This window comes from Maylandia zebra, linkage group LG20 (genome assembly GCF_041146795.1).
Source record: "Maylandia zebra isolate NMK-2024a linkage group LG20, Mzebra_GT3a, whole genome shotgun sequence".
Taxonomy (NCBI): Eukaryota; Metazoa; Chordata; class Actinopteri; order Cichliformes; family Cichlidae; genus Maylandia; species Maylandia zebra.
Genome location: NC_135186.1, coordinates 32,522,591 through 32,538,950, shown reverse-complemented (window position 1 = coordinate 32,538,950; position 16,360 = coordinate 32,522,591). Strand labels below are relative to the sequence as shown.

General features: G+C 43.6%; 1 protein-coding gene across 4 annotated transcripts in view; it reads right to left on the bottom strand.

Annotated features, from left to right (window-relative positions):
• nckap5l (NCK-associated protein 5-like) overlaps positions 1-16,360 on the bottom strand; it is a 58,463-nt gene that overhangs the window by 4,245 nt on the left and 37,858 nt on the right. For 3 of the 4 annotated variants that reach the window (XM_004560266.6, XM_004560265.6, XM_004560267.4), the window contains exons 3-11: positions 10,513-10,653; positions 9,188-9,256; positions 9,067-9,105; positions 8,849-8,968; positions 6,321-6,413; positions 3,251-6,084; positions 2,290-2,419; positions 1,986-2,058; positions 397-678 (exon numbers count right to left, since the gene is read on the bottom strand). In XM_004560266.6, coding sequence (XP_004560323.1) covers positions 397-678; positions 1,986-2,058; positions 2,290-2,419; positions 3,251-6,084; positions 6,321-6,413; positions 8,849-8,968; positions 9,067-9,105; positions 9,188-9,256; positions 10,513-10,653 — 3,781 coding nt within the window. Of the gene's footprint in view, positions 1-396; positions 679-1,985; positions 2,059-2,289; positions 2,420-3,250; positions 6,085-6,320; positions 6,414-8,848; positions 8,969-9,066; positions 9,106-9,187; positions 9,257-10,512; positions 10,654-11,497; positions 11,944-16,360 lie in introns of those variants that run through there. The other variant, XM_004560264.5, reaches the window with a different exon arrangement.

Below are 16,360 nucleotides of genomic sequence, written 5' to 3'. Positions count from 1 at the left end.
AAGTACTTGTCGAAATTCCCAACATGAGGAAGGTTAAAACTGTTTAAGTGTTAGGCTAAAATGGTTACTACAAAAGGGAATAAATGTGTTTTGTAACCATGCTACTGGAGCTTCATGGCTTTGCAGAGAAAAGGTTTGACCCAAAATGAACCAGCTAAACATTTAAGAGGGATATTGGTGGTTTCTGGAGGATAAAAGTTCTTTAATACTGTTTCCTTTATAATTCTATATTTCTTAGTGTCCTCTTTATGCTTTTATTTACACTCATACCATCCTAAAACACATGAACGTAGGGCTGGGAATCGGCGTAACAGATCCCATTTAAGTAACACTGTCCAACAACCTGACCTCTTCCATCTGTTATTGTTATGTCTAAGTGGGGCGGAGTGTTGACACCTTCGCGGATGACGCCGGCTGAGCCTCTTCCCTCCAACACGGACCCGTACTGAATGGTGGGAATCAGCTGCTTGTGTGGAGCGTAGCAGTCCTCCTGTGATGTCAGCTCTCTGTCCAGGGTGCGAGCTCGCCGTCCGGCTCTCCCTGGGGAGCCACCGCCGGAGTGGTGCTCGGCTCCGCCCTTCGTCTTAGACAGGCCCCGTGCAGCTACACCGCTACTGCAGTCGGGCAGAGGGAACGTACCGATGCCGCTGTCCAGGGTGTAGGTGGAAGCACCGGAGCCTGCGGAGGAAAAACACGGGGGAGGGAGATTCAGCAAATGTGAATTAATGAACTGCTTGCATAATTTAAGAATTTAGAAGAAAAAAAAAAAAAGAAAAAACTTCACAAAGCAAATGTGTAAATTGGTGGCGTCCTCATTTATTTGATCTTTTACTGCAGCCTCAGAATGAGTTCCCCTCGGGGGTGTGCCCTGTTTGTTCACCTTTGATATGCTAACAAAGGTGTGAGGCAGCTTATTTCCCCTCAGTGTTTCAGTCACGCCCTCATGGAGCATCGCTGATTCTCAGTGCCTGAATGTGTGATCATTTACACAAATAATACCGCAAAAATACTGAAAGTCCTTAAGGAAAAGTGTGTAATTATTATCTACAAAAAACATGCTTAAATTATAAAAAATAAAAGTACTCAGTGAAAAGTACAGATATTAAATGATTGGGGATTAATACATTATCTACTGTGGTTTAGAGAGAGATACCTATTTCACAGAGGTATTGAAGTTGATCGTAAAATGATATGTCTAATCGCCATATTTCTTTTTTTTAATACTCAAGTTTTCAATGCAATCATCAGCTGCCCTATCCTGTCCTCAGAGAAGGAGAAAGCAACAAACACAATCCATTTACTGTGAATGTGAAGCCCGGATGACACGAAAAGATAAACAAAATTAATTGACCGTTGAAAGGTACTAGTTCAAATTCTTTTATTTTGAAAGTCTTTGGACTACTGTGTAAGTCTTCAATATCCTTCAGCTGGTGTAGAGGATCCCCATTCACCTCTGATGGGACAATATTTATAATATTTAAAATGTATAATATCTAATATTATATAAGCTCTAATACTATTGCATAACATCGAAATGTGTTCAGCAAAGTTTGGTAAAATGTTCCAATCTGAGGAAGGGCTCGTAGGATCACAGTAGCAGTGTTTATTTCCATATTCCTTATCATAAAAGCAACATTTTAATATTGCATCCTGTTGGTGTGAAGCTAAGCTAGGCCACTGCGCACAAGCAAAGTAAATAGCAACTTTATATTAAAAGTGCAATATTTTCTCTCTAAAATGTATCAGGGTAGATATATGAAAGATTAAGTAGCAGAAATACTCAAAATAGTTTCATTTTTCATCTGAACGTACACATAGTTTATATTGTTATCACTTTTCTTTCTTTTTTGCATTTAATTTACCTACTTCCCTTCCTCTCTGTGAATTTCTTATTAACCTTACTTCCCTGTGACTTCCACCTAAGTCTATTTTGATCCTCCACAAAGGCTGCAAACCTTTTTAGACTCCCGGCAGACTTATCTTACCTGCAAAGTGTTGAGAGTGAACTGAATCTGCGAGGTTTTCATCTGATGTGATCTTGCCGATTCTTTCTGATCCCTGCATGAAAGAACAACAGAGATGCAGAAAGAGCCGTGACTGTGCGGAAATCTTCAAATCTCAATGCAGGAGACAAGTCTAACAAATTAGATGCCAGGTTTAGACTTGAAAGTCGGTTCAGTGTAAACAGATTCGACTCGATGAAAGAGAGCTCCGTTTTTAATGTCCTCCCTCAGGTTTCTTTTAAACTCTGTTAGTCTCTGAACTGCAGATTAATAAGTAAAGAAATACCTTCTCCATGTCGTCGTGACTGGTGGTGTGACTGATGATGTCGCTCTGTTGGGTGAACACCGGCTTCGACGTCTTACAGTCGAACGACAGCCGTCGCTGGGGCACGCTGATCATCTCCTTTCCGTCCACTCTACATTTAGAGTCAGAAACGGCTTTATTGGCCAAGTCTTTGCACACATACAAGGAAGTGGGCTCTAGCTGTACACGGTTTACACAGCTTGGATTTGTTTTGTTTTTAAAACACACACAGGCTGATTAAAAAAAAATAATGACGACGTCTTTGATTCCTTTATTTAGACATTGAAGACGTTTTACATAAAAAGCAGCATTCATGTGATAGTTGGTGTAGGAGAGGAAGAGCTGTCACTGCTGGAAAACGCTGGGAAAGATTCATGATATATCTCAGTGGAAAGTTTCCTGTTTTCTTCCTGCATTAATTATGGATTTTAAAACGTATTTAATTAATGACCGTCATCAGCATGCAGGAGGACACTTGCACTTTCTGCACCGTGAATTTCATCATTTACTAGGCAGAAGACTGGGCTACCTTTCATTCATTATTCAAGGTATGTGGTATTAATGAAAGTTAATAAATAAAAAGGACAAGGGGAGCTGGTCAGATTATTACTGATTAACTTTTTTTTGAAAGACTAACATTAAATAAAATCTCCCAGCACTCAGTGCAAGTTGTCGTATTTCAGCAGTTTCTTGTTTTAAAGGATGTTTACAGTGATCTTAATCCCTGGATATATATACATATGCAAAAAGCTGCTCCAGGCTGGTGCTTGCGATTAGTATTCAAATGCTACTTGGCTTCTACAGAAAATAATTCTTGAGTTGAGACCAACATCTATAATTGATTTTGCATGTACTAAAAGCGGCTTACATCTCTGCCAGGAAGAAAGAAGAAGTGTACTTTCTTAAAATATTACATCTCTGATGTCCTTTCTTGAGTCCTCACCTGTTTAGCAGCTGTTGCATGAAGTTGTCAGAGCGCGCTCCCCTGTACATGACCGCCAGCTGTCCCTGAGCTTGATCCATCACCACCTCACACGAGTGACCCCTGCCTGATCTCTCCACATAGGCCCGCTCCTCCTCCAGGGCTCTCCTCAGCCCCTCGGCCTTCTCCATCAGAGTCGAGATGTTCAGACCTTCCACGCCTTCTTTACACCTGGAGGCCATTTTCACAGAGTCCCTGCCGACCGAGGGAATGTTTATCTTCCACTCCTTCTTCTCCTCCTTTGCTTTAGTGCCGTCGGTCTTGCGGCTCAGCGCGGGGAGTTTGCTCTTCTTCAGGCCGAACCAGCTCGCGATGCCGTTGGAGGCCTTCTGCTTGACCTCTCCGCCCTGCCCTCCTCTGTCCTGCTCCTGAAGTTTCAGCACGTTCTCCTCGATGCCCTTCATCACCTTCTGCTCGATGGCGGATTGCAGGGTGGGGACCGGCAGCGACGGCTTCTCCACCTCAGATGCCGGAGGTCTCGGAGGAGGAGGCGGGAGGCTGTCTCCGTACATTGGATTCTTTTTCCCTTTCCCGCTGATCTTGGTCCTCTCCTCTGACTTGGACGAGTAACGCGGGGCCTCTGCGGACTTGCCCCCTCTGTGGACGGACGGGCCTTGGCAAGGTTTGGACGGTGACTTTGGAGGGATTTTGTTGGGGCTGTTGCTACTGTGAGGAGCGATGCTGGCTTTAACGTTGTAGGCCAGATTCAGGGAGCCAGGACACTTGATGTTGTTGCGTAGTACCTGGGGAGCATCTGTGTTGGGTGACGGCAGGCCCATTTTACTCTTCGGTCCCTCTGGCTTGGTCACACAGAGTTCTTGTTTAACCAGTGCGGGACCAGAAGATTTTACTGGCTGCTCATAGAGCTGAGATGACCCCGGATACTTCAAACCACCACTGCTACCTTTAGGCTTACCGTCCGAAGAGTCTGTGAACTTTGAGTGTCTCTGTTCCTCCTTGTGGATCTCTGCCGTCTTGCCTCTTTCTTCTCCGTAGGTGCCTTCATTCACCGCATCAGTGGGCCTGAGGCCGCCTTGTAAATCCTCCGAGCTCCTCAGCTTGCCGAGCGCAGCCAGTCTGTCTTTGAAAGCGTGGTGACTCGAGTCGGCCTGAGATCTCGCCGCCCCAACCGTAGGCCTCTTGGGAATGGACGAGGAGTCACTCCTCCTGGTTGGAGGTGCAGGCGGACCCTGAGTGACCTCAGAGCTCGCTATGTTCACCTCCCGTGTGTGCCCATCCTGCTTCTCTCTGGTTTGTGAGTAGTTAGTTTTGCTCTGAGCTTTGCTGAGGGCAGAGGAGTTGGGTAGGCTGTGATGATTAACCCACACAGGGCTGTCTGAATCCTCTTCATCATCTGATGTAGACTCTGATGTCGATGAGGACGACTGCTTTCGCTGAGGCGCGGGATTCAGGACGCTTTCTGGTAGCGATTTAACAAGCTTCCTCTCACCAGCGTTTGCCTTAGTTTGAGATGGAAGAGTGGTTCTTTTCTCCTGACCCTGGGTTGGTTCCTCCTCTTTAGAGCCGATGGACATGTCACAGACATTTTCATAATGAGGGACCCTCTGAGAAACTTTGGGTGAGGAGGAGGGAGCGCCGATCTTTGAGCCCACAGTGGGTTTAGGTGCAGACAGGCTGCTATAGCTTATTTCCTTAGCGGGTGGGGAGCAGGTGTCTTCGGGCTGTGGAGGGGAAGTTGGTGCCGAGTGTGTGGCGGGGTACGACTCGGACCGGGCGGGTGGAGGAGGGGGCTGCCTGCACCTCTCAGTGGTGGTCGCTCTGCGTGTGGGAACAGGCGAGTGGTAAACCTCGTAGTTATTGGTGCGGCAGGGGATCCTGGAGTTGCGAGTGAGCTGAGGGCTCAGGCGGACAGAAGAGGTGGGAGCCTGCGACTTCTCCCCCATCGAGGGAATCTTTAAGAACTTGAGCAGTTTGGATGGGGAGTTGATAGCAGCGGCTTTAACGTCGCTGAGACAGGAGGGACTGGGGCTGACGGATGCGCTGGCTCTTACACAGGAAGCCTCCGGATCTGTGCCGTCTTTCTCAGGGACGGCTGAGGGTTCATCACCAAATGAGAGCGCCAAACCATTGGGAACGCCATCGCTTGTATCCAAGTCACAGTGGGCCTCCTGTGCAGAACTAGGCAGGTGGGAGGTGGCACAGAAACCAGTGAGCTCTTCAGAGGCACTAGCGTTTAGCTCCGAGTTATCCTCCTCTCCTTCCAGATTCTGACTGGCTGCTTCTGCGATGGATGAGTGGGCGGCGGCGCCCGCTGGTTGCTGGTTGGCTTCATTCTTGGTGCTCTGTTTAGACTCTCCCGCTCTGGTCTTACTGTGACATTCACTCATAGCAGCTGCAGGAACTATATGGCTCTGGGTGGCTTTTGAAGGACTACAGACATGGTTGCATGGCTTTGGAGGGCTCTCTGGGCTCCTCTTGCAGTGTAAACAGCAGGTGTTCCCCCCCTCACACTTCACTGCTCCGTCACCATTCACATGCTGGTGTGTGTCTGTGTCCGAGCAGGAGCAGTGGCAGTGTGTGTGGTGGGATTTGCACTGCAGCGGGAGGGGGTCCGCAGAAGCCAAAACAGCCTCTGTGGACATGAGCACCTGGCTGTAGTCGCAGAAAGACAAGCTCGTCGTGGATGGGTGGAACTTGAGGGGGTCCGTCTCCTCCATCTTGCGCAGGACCTCCAGGATGTGTGCTTTCTTCTTGAAGAAGGGAGACAGGGCCTCCATGTTGGCGGCGGGGCCACGAGGGCCCGGCGAGGCATGTTGTGTGCGGTAGCCATTTCCCTGTGGACAGACACAGATTACCATCAGTATACAGTTCACGGAGAGAGCCAAACAGCTTAATTCATCGGGACCTTTGAGTGCATGCGTACAGGAAAGAGGGCGAGGGAGATTAGAAGTGGAGTCTTTTTTTAAAGCACAATAGTTGAAAGCAAAGCAAATGTCAGAGCGGTTCAAACATCACACGCAGATGGGGATTTTTGTCTGATTCAGAGGCTCTTATGGTTTGTAACAGTCACCTTGGCTTGTGCTTCAGTCTGTGCCGGCTCCACCTGTTTGGCCGAGTCATTGTGCAGCTGTGCATTGTAGTCTGGGAGCGGTCCCGCCTGAACCTGTAACAGGAGATTCATGAGGCAATTATGATGAGACTGTATATGCTACAGGCTATTATATACACAGACGACTGAGAGCTACATTGTCCTGGCATCGGCAGAAACTATTTAGAGTACAGGTGAAAAGAGCGAGCTCCGTACAGGCCCACTGTCGTTGGAAAAATAACGAAAAATCAGCAGCTTCAGCGCTGCACTAACACACAGGTTCTTAAAATATACTGAGACATTATTGGATACCTTGCATTAAAAAACCCCAATAAAATATAATCAATTATTAAATTCCGTTATTAAGCAGTTAAAGTAGTTCAAATGAGCGCCGCTGTGACAGTTTGCAGACAAACTGCAAACTGACTGAGTGTGCAGTCCTGCCTGTTAAGGCTGGTAGAGAAAAGAAATCAAAGTAAAGATATAATTTAAGAACCACGCTGAGGAAAGAAGGAAGTGCAGGCAAAGACAAGACATGTTAGAATGACGAGTGAAAAATTCTAACTTTATTTATTATGGATTTGCAATGTGAGAAGCACTGAGAGGGTGGCAAGTGGGGGATAAATATGGAACAACGGCAAAGACGTGTGCCGTTTCTTGACGATAATGGAGCTAAAAAGCACTCAGCGAGTGGTGTTCAGACCACTAAAAATATACTCCGCAGCAGTGTCTTTCCAGAAATAATGACCCGGGCTTATAAAAAACTGAACTAAACTAAACAATACAAAACTCATTGTGACTAGTTTTCTAAAGCAACTATTTTCCTTCTATCAAAATAACATCTGCCAACTTTATCGCTGAAGGAAGCGCATTGCTGCTCATCCACCAGCAACAGTGCAACAGGATGTAGGTATCGAGTGCATTTCCCTCAGCTGAGCTGTAATATTAGCTACATGGGTGCTTGTTTTGGTTGGCAAATGGAAACTATAGAAAGAAAAAAGTGTTTACAACAAGGTCTTTTTGATAAATCAGATCATCATAACAAAAAGCATGCATGCTTTTTAACCTCCTAGGACCTGGCGTCCACATATGTGGACATCACATTTTGGGTTATTTAGACCAGAATACTCAATTTTGCTCTACAAGGGCCCGATATCCACTTATGAGGACATTATACTGCTACTGTTCCATCAAAATTTTAAACGAATATCCTCATATGTGGCTCTCATCTTTCTTAGAAATAAAAATTAGGTTAAAAAAATCTGGTAAGTCTTTATTTTTACATTCATCCCGTCCCAATCAGCCCAAATATCAAAGAGAAATTAACAATGCATGCTGGTGGAAGAGTTCGGGACTTAGGATAAATAAATATCAGCAAAGTGCCATTTAGTTCCATTATATTCAAAAGAAAGCAGACATTAAATCTCCACAACTGGCAAACTCATAAAAACGTACTGGATAAAATCCAGTCCAGCTGATAGCCACTTGGGTCCTAGATTCAGGTGTTTGCTTTGTGATTTTACTTCACACACTGTCAATAGTGACACGAACACAGAACCATAACCATAAGGGACATTTGCTTCACAGCAATCTTCTTTTAAGGTGGACCTTTAATGTTTTCCAGGTCTATATTATTATTATTGGACTCTTACACTTCAAGATAATCTTCATTTATCTCATACCGAGCCTTTGGTGCACCTGCTCTCTGAAACGAGCCATTATATCTCCTCTCCCTTTAAGCCAACATTCTCAAACACAAGTTTGAACAATAGGTGGACGTTTAGCCAGAGCCCTGTGCCCGAGATGACCATATCAGGGACCGACATCATACAGAAAAGAGGAGAAAAAAAATGTCTGAAACAGGGAATTACTTGTTGGAATTACTTGTAGATACAATGACCTCATAATTTTCATGTATAAACAGTATATATGAAATGTATACATGACAGAAAATTAGGAACAGTGACGCATTTTAATACTGTGTGTCGTAACAAATACGTAACACAGGAATTATAGAAACACAATGGAGGGTTTCTGTTACAGTCTTTGGTAAAAATGTCTTTTGTTTTCCAACTGATGCAACAATCTTTGCCGCTTAGAAATCCTGCGGCTGTAAAGGCGACTTTAGAGATGGTCCGGCACAAAGACTCAGTCCTCTATTTTATGTTTACCAGCAGCTCCAAACACAGCAGGTTATGAGTATAGGAGTGGCTGAAGAAAAAAATATTTTCCTTAGTGTTCTGCAAGTTCTGCACTGGGAATCTGATGCTTTCATACTGGTGGACTGCAGAGATGGCTCTGCACACAGACTCATGCCTCTAGCTCATTTAATTTGCAATATGCACACCAGCAGAAACAGAACCATCAGTGCACTCACAGCCTGCCGGCTAAGCTTTGTGCAGCCTGCAGCAGAAATAAAGTGCAGCTACAGAGATCTCATAAACTCGGTTATTTCTAGTTACGTATTCAGTATTTTTTTGTCTAAATAGAGAAGAAACGGAGTTTGTTACCTGGTAGTGAGCGGTGGGGTGGTTGGGTAGTTTCTGCTGAAAAAGCTCACACAGCGCTCGGTTCTGTCTCTCCAGGTCAAACACCAACATCTTCAGCTTGATGCACTCCTCCCTCAGATCCTGTTCACAGACACAGAGCAGTGAGACACGATGGATGGCGCTGAGTCTATAATCCAAGATAAATCAAACCTAAATATAGATATTTAACTTTAAGTTACCTTTTGATTCAGCAGAGCTTGGACCACATGGTTGGCAACCTGATAGCGTGAGAAAGCATTTACATGAGTTTACGTTTCGTGAGTGACTTTGCAGATTTTATAACTTTCATCGTGGACTCACCTCATCCAAGCATCTCTCGTAAGCTTCTCTCTGACTCTCATTGGCCAGCACGAGAGCTGAATTCTCTGCCTGCGAAGCAAATGATGAATAAATCATGTAAACATGAAAAAAAAACATTCAAAGGTCCCAGTATATGCTTAGTACCCAGCAGACACCAAAACTACCACTGCAGTCCAGTGCAGTAATTTCCCACATATAACATTACAATGCAAAAAAACAGATGTTGTAACATAAAACACAATTTAGATGTTTTCATTATCATCCAACCAGAAAAACCTGTTAGAAGCAAAGCCTTTAGGAGCCATTTGACATTTGGTGTAATGAGCTTATTACCAAGACTCAAACAGAAGAGGCCTGAGGAAGTTACTGATTCCAGTCAAGAAACAGTATGCAAGATTAGGCACAGTAAAATGTCAATTGGCTGTTTTCACACTGTTTTTTGTGGCTTAAAGTCCCAATGAAAAGCAAATATATATCTTCAAGTTTTAAACGTGTGTCTCTGCGTCCATTCTGCTAATAATGCTCCAGAAAGCAAAATATTAGAATTAAATCATTTTGGTCAAACATAGTTAGATTATTTTATTTGAGAGAAGACAGGAAGTCTGGGTAAAGCTACTGGTTTGTCTGCACTAACACAGGTGCTTTTGCCACATATTACCTTCCCACCCTCAACAATTTATTTTAAAATCCACCCACGTGGACACATGTAAATATGTCACATCGATAAACGTATCAAGGCAAGCTTCCTTCAAGCAGCCTGCTAATCCCCAACAAAAAGATTTTGTTAGCTTTAAGGAGAGCTAGGTGGTGAGTAGCTTCCGCAATTCCAGTCAAAGCTAACCAGCTGCTACCTGTAGAGTTATACTGGAGTGTGCAATGTGCTCATCTATCAGCAAGAAAGTGAATAACTGTAACTTTGTCCTTTAGAACATTAGCAAAGAAGTGTAAACTTAAATCAATATCAATAAATCATTGCAGTCTTTGTGAGCAGTTTCTTTCCTTTGATATCACCACCTTTAGATTTATTTTTACATTTTAAATTTCAATTTGAAGCCTTCACAAAGTCAACATTCAACATCTGGGTTTATGTAGCCAGAGCTGTGCACCCAAAACGACCGCATGAATTGTCTCTTATGGCCCAGATTGTGTGGTCTAAAATAATACCAACATCAATGACAATTTATTGCCTGCAGTTGCTTTTGTATGTAAGAAATCTCCACAGAACTAACGGGAAACAGCAGACAAACGTGTGTCGCTGCCACTGGTGGAGGTGGTTTGAGTTGTCAATGATCCCAAAGAGGACGGCGAGTCTTTCGCTCCCTCACCTCCAGCTCTCTCAGTCGGTCCATGAGCTCGCTGCTGTTGTCCTCCAGGTAAGACTCCACGTCTCCCTCCTCGCCTTCCTCGTCCGAACCAAAATCCTCGTCGCACATTCTCTGTTCTGTCTCATCAGACATTGTTTTCATCTGCAAGAAATGAAGGTTGTTACCACATTACGATTAATCTGAAAGCATGAGACCAAAAACGTCAGTCGCTCGGTGGGGCGTCTACATACAGTTCATCTTATTTGTGGAGAAATCACACAGTGTAGACCAAAATAAGTCATAATGAGGCACCAGCAAGATTGAGCCCATCCTTCTGTGCTTTCAGATATGGAAATGTTAAAGTTTGCAGCTCTGAGCTGTCAAAAAATACAGAGAAAAATAAATAAAATGACAAACTGACAGTTGTGATGTTAACTGGCAATCACTCAGGTGATGATGTGGAGTAATTTGAAAGCAATGAAACAGAGAGTGTTCGATTTACAAATATTTTTTTAAACTAAAGAGTCGTGAAGTAACTGAAGCACTTCTTTCGACTCACAATCCAAACACAGACCAACTCAACAACTTCTGCCCAGCAATAAATACTAAAAATAACCCTTATCGTCCGATTTGTTGTATGCATGGTGAATAAAAAGGAAACCATGAAATTGTCACGTCTGACACACTGCTGTTAATCAATCAGTCATTTCATGTTGTCTCAGTTCCTGCTGCCTGCGTCTTATTTGTGCTGTTGCTGTAAACTCCACCCGTCTGGCTCTCCAAGCAAACCAAAACAAACACCGGGGATACCAGTAAACTGCACCGAGGCCTGTTTTACATCAAACCCTGTTTTCATCTCCAGGAGTGACGTTAACGTTATTACCACCATTAAACTCTGTCTGTACTCTGACAGCAGCAGCGTCTCGTTTCAACACCACTTCAGAGTGAAGCCCTCTACACTCCACGCGTGAGCAGCCTGTTACTGCCTCCGCATCGCAGTACCTACTACATATCGAGGATCGCTCCACAAATGCATTAATCCATGGATCCTGCGTTGTTTCAGACACTCTGGACAGAGATAAGCCTTTGTGTCCATATTGCACTGCTTCAGTAAATCCACAGATCGACGTGCAGCTCCACGCTGAGCAAACCGGCTGCCCGAGTCTGCGAGCATGGCACACTGCGGGGCATATGGCTGAGCACCAGTCCATCAGGCACGGCTCCAGGTGTGTCTCAGAGTACAGAGAGAGAGAGAGACAGGAAGTAGGTGTGACAAAGTGGACCCAGATCCAAAAGCCACATCTTAAAGAGTCATTAGAGCGGATGAAACAAGGCTGATTCTGTGGCTGGAGGCCAATCAGGACCTGGCACACTTTCCTGTCTTCCTGACACGGACAGGTGACACACAAACAAACCGCCGTGTGCACTTAATGCATGCAGAGAGGCTCTAATATTCAGGGCACAGTGTCCAACCTCAGTTCTGTTTCCTGAAACATATTTTGAGCCTGAAAACCTGAAGTTGGCATGTAAGGTCGTATTATTTGAAATCTTTCTTTATTATTCAACCAAAACAGTTCAGGTAATATTCACTGTGCTATCCACACCACTTCACCCTTACTGTTATACAGGGTGACGCCTTTGCTCTCTACCGTCAGCCCTATATACACCCTCCTGCTGCTATAAATACTCACCGGAGAAACAAATCTGGATTAATCCAAGGCTGAAAATAGTCCCAAAGAAACACACGATTTACTCCCGATGACTATGGTTAGGTAAAAGCTATGTCCTTCCACTCCTTTATTAGTGTTTTTTACACAAAGTTACACCTGATTCTTCCTTTTTAATCAGTTTTCAACATATATATATATATATATACTAACTTATTGGAAGTTACATTTCTACTTTTTATAATACACAATCTGTTCTTTTCCAATTATTCTAAATATTCTTGACTATTTAAACACTTATCTGTACTTTAATTTTAATAACTGTACAGTACTCTGTTTTGGTAACTATTGTCCATGATGTAAATATGTAAAAAAAAATGTGTGTGTTTCTGTTCTATGTCCTGTGTCCTGTTCTGTTTGTATATGTGTTTTTTTGCTGCTGTTACAACCAAATTTCCCCCTTTTGGGACAATTAAAGGATTATTCTATTCTATTCTATTCTATTCTATTCTTGTTTTGGTTGCTAAATGCAGCAGAGTATCACCAACTAGCTGATAAAGTGACAACTGCCATTTTTTGAAAAAACAAAACAAAACACCAGTTAAATCTAAACTGCAACGTCGAGGGCTGAGAAATGAAGCCAGTGTAAGAGTGCAAATGCAGTTCCTCTCATGGCCACTTGACTGGACCTCAGACTTGAGTCCCAGTCCTCAGACTTCCACCGTAGCCTCCATCCTCTATCCAGACCTCTGCAAACTAACACGGCAGTGGCCACAATCTGAAGTTTGAGACTAGGATTCACCATCTATGGCCTGCTGAGGTAATACAACGATAATGATTAGCCTAAGCTAATGATGAAAGTATTGCAAAGCTTATAAATTTTAAGGATTAACAACTAGCGTTGGCGGCGACATTCCCAGAAAAGCCATCATTGAAGCAAACAGAACATTTTCTTCTGCTGCTATCGAAACCCGAGTTGATGCTCATTATAAAGTAGCCACAGGAAATGCGAGGTGCTCGTCAGCAGTGAGCTTACAGCCATCAGTGAATCAGTCTGAGATTTCTGCATTAGTAACAGTCAGAGAAGGAGCCACGGTGAGCTGTTAGAAGAAGAGCTCCAGGCGACTGCTGCACGCCTCCAGCTTCGCAGCACTGCGCCCTCCTGTTGACAGACTCATGCCGAGTGCAGCAAAAAGTGACGGAAAGAGAAAAATTATTACCAAACTTCTTTATTAAAGTGAAAATAATTTAACTTTAGACACCTGCAGCATGAAACTGGGTTTGCTGTTCCCACCAGTGACTGAGATGAAGTATTTCCTTGTTTGTGACGAGTAAAAAAAAGGACGTGGATGGGGTGTAACTTTTTAGTTTTTAAACTTAAAGAGAGGGTATCCCTTTCAATATTCTATAAAATGTGTGTTTGTCACTACAATATTAACAGAGAAAAATGGGGGACTTTTATTTTGGAAGAAAATGCTATAAAGCTCCAGTTGGTTGCTGTAAAGCTGGATTGGTTATGAGTGACAAACAGTTTGCAGCAGAGAAACTCATGCAACATGAAGGAAACAGCAAAGGTCAGCAGTTTAGAGAAATTTAAGCTGATATATCAACAACTTCTATTTGTATAAAAGTTTTTCACTTAACCACAAACTGAGGTCGAGTGAGTGGCTGAAAAGATACAAGAACGACCGTTTGTCTCTCTCTCACTTCTTCTTTCATTATATTTGGTTTGACACTTGTCGGGAAGCTTTTACTACACTTACACTAACACGTCGTTATGTTGTCAACTCAGTTATTTTTATTATTTCACTTCACCCGTCTCTTGTCAGCTACACGTCACACACACAGTGTGTGTGAGGAGCAGCAAAAGGAGGTGCACTCAGACGGAGCCGGTAAACAGCAGCAGCATACAATAATGACCTACACTGAGCTTAAAGGAGACTAGTCTGAAGAATTTAAAGTGATTAACATGAACCTATAAATACCATCCATCCAGCCCATAAGCAGAGAAGCCCAGTAACTTCCTCCAGTTCCTGTATCCTCCGCCCTCCGCCCAGTAGGACACGCCTGCAACACCTCACCCAGGAGGTGCCCAGGAGATGCTTGAACCACCTCAGATTGCTGGTTTCTATATGAAGGAGTAGTGGCCCTACTCTGAGTCCCTAACAAATGACTCCTCACCTCATCTCTAAGGATGAAGCCCACCGACCTTCAGGGAAATCTAAAATTCATCGTTTGTATCAGCGATTTTTTTGGTCATCGCTCGGAGTTCGAGGCCATAGGTGAGGTTAGAGAGGTAGACTGACCTTTAAATCAACAGCTTTACTTTCACACACACCTCTCTGGACAAGCAGACTGGTATAGCCATCTTCTCTTCCTCCCTAACTCATGTAAAAGATACTTAAACTCCTCCATGTGGTGCAGCAAAGCATCCCTGACCCGGAGTAGCCACTCCACCCTTTTCTAGCTGAGAACAATGGCCTCAGACTTGAAGGTGGTCATGGGAAAAAGCTGTATCGCTGCATTATAAAATAAACGATGAGAAGCCGAAGTCATTTAAAAACAAACAAACACACTGAGAATCTGTGAGCTGTTTCACAAACGTGTCATCATGTTACTGATGGATTAGAACCGTATATTAAGACATTGCAGAGATGTTTGTGGACACCAACTCCAATGTCAAGTGCCAAAAAATGCATCATTTTAATGTCACGTTATTGGCCCAAGTATTGAAGTACAACAAGCCTTAAATATGAACTCAACAAATGCACAGAGAATTAAAAGCACTGATTGGAAATGTTCAGTAGCTTCTAATAGTTTAAAAACATAAAAAATAAAAACTCAGCAGAGACCCACCAGGCCTCGTGTAACAGGAGCTGTTTGCAAAGCGTTTACGGGAAGATTATCGAACATCGCTGGGCTGTGAACGCCGACTGACAAACCTGAGCAGCACCATCCAAAGTGTAGGCTGCTTATTGAGCCGCGATCGACTCCACGCGGCCGAATCTACACGTATAATGGAGGGATGATCAATGAACCCCATCTAAGAACGGAAGCAGATATTAGTATCGTTCCTGCATCCAAGGTCAAACGGATGGCTGAGTGGTTATAAATACCAGATCTTCTCTTCACTAATGCACATCAAAGCTCCGGGCAGCAGGATGGAGCAGCATGCACACATCCCTCTGTGTGTGTGTTTGCGAACATTCACATGGAAATTACAGTGTGCACCAAAAGACAACAAAAGTGATTCTAAATATAACACGAAAATGTGGTTTTGCCTTGGCTGCTGTGGTTTTTCTTTTGAAGTGCACAGATAATGTCACAAGCCTCTCTGGAAAAAAAACGAAAAAAAAGCCACCAGCAAAGAAGCATCTGTTAGAACGAGTTACGCTCATTTTTATTTTAATTTTACAATTTACGGTATTCAGCTTCTTGGGACATAAAGCAGCAAATCTTCACATCGACAAGCAGCCAGGCTGAGGTTCGATGACCGAATAATTGATCAACAATCAATTTTTTTTCCTCAGCAAATATATTGTGTGCCTATTGACTAATCGGCTATAGACTGTACAGAGAGATTATTTACCATAAAGCTAAACACAGAAGCAGCTTTTCCCCTAAATGCTGTGCAAAAGTCTCGACCCACCTTCCATTTCATCACATTTTCCTAAGATAATGGGAAACAGGTGCAGCGACTTATTGAAATATGTGCAAACATACATGGAACTATAGTGTTTAAGGTTTGTACAGTTCTAACAAGCCTAAAAGTCAATATTCAACACAGTCTGACCTCTTTTAGGCAGTTTTCTTGTACTTTAAATAGTCTTCAGAAATAGTTTCCAGGCTTTTTTAAAAGACATTCAAAGCTTTTCTTTGTTTTTTTTTATCTGCTTTTGTTCAGTGCTCTGTCAGGATGATCCCTGCTTCAGTAATGTTGAGGTCCAGGCTCTGGGGAGGCCAATCCATGACTGACAGTCATCCACTGTGTGCTCTTCTATCCAGGTTATTGCCAATAAGACACTTTTTCAAATGTTATTGTATGATGTAACAAAGTCTGAGGGAGCTTTTACTAGAAAAAAGTAGAAGAACGGTGTTGGGGATTTAGACAGAATCTCTAACACCTCTAGCTGGCATGCATCCCCACAGCTGTAGACGCTGCTGTAGCTCTGTAACTGTAACCTGGATCCACTGTTACAATG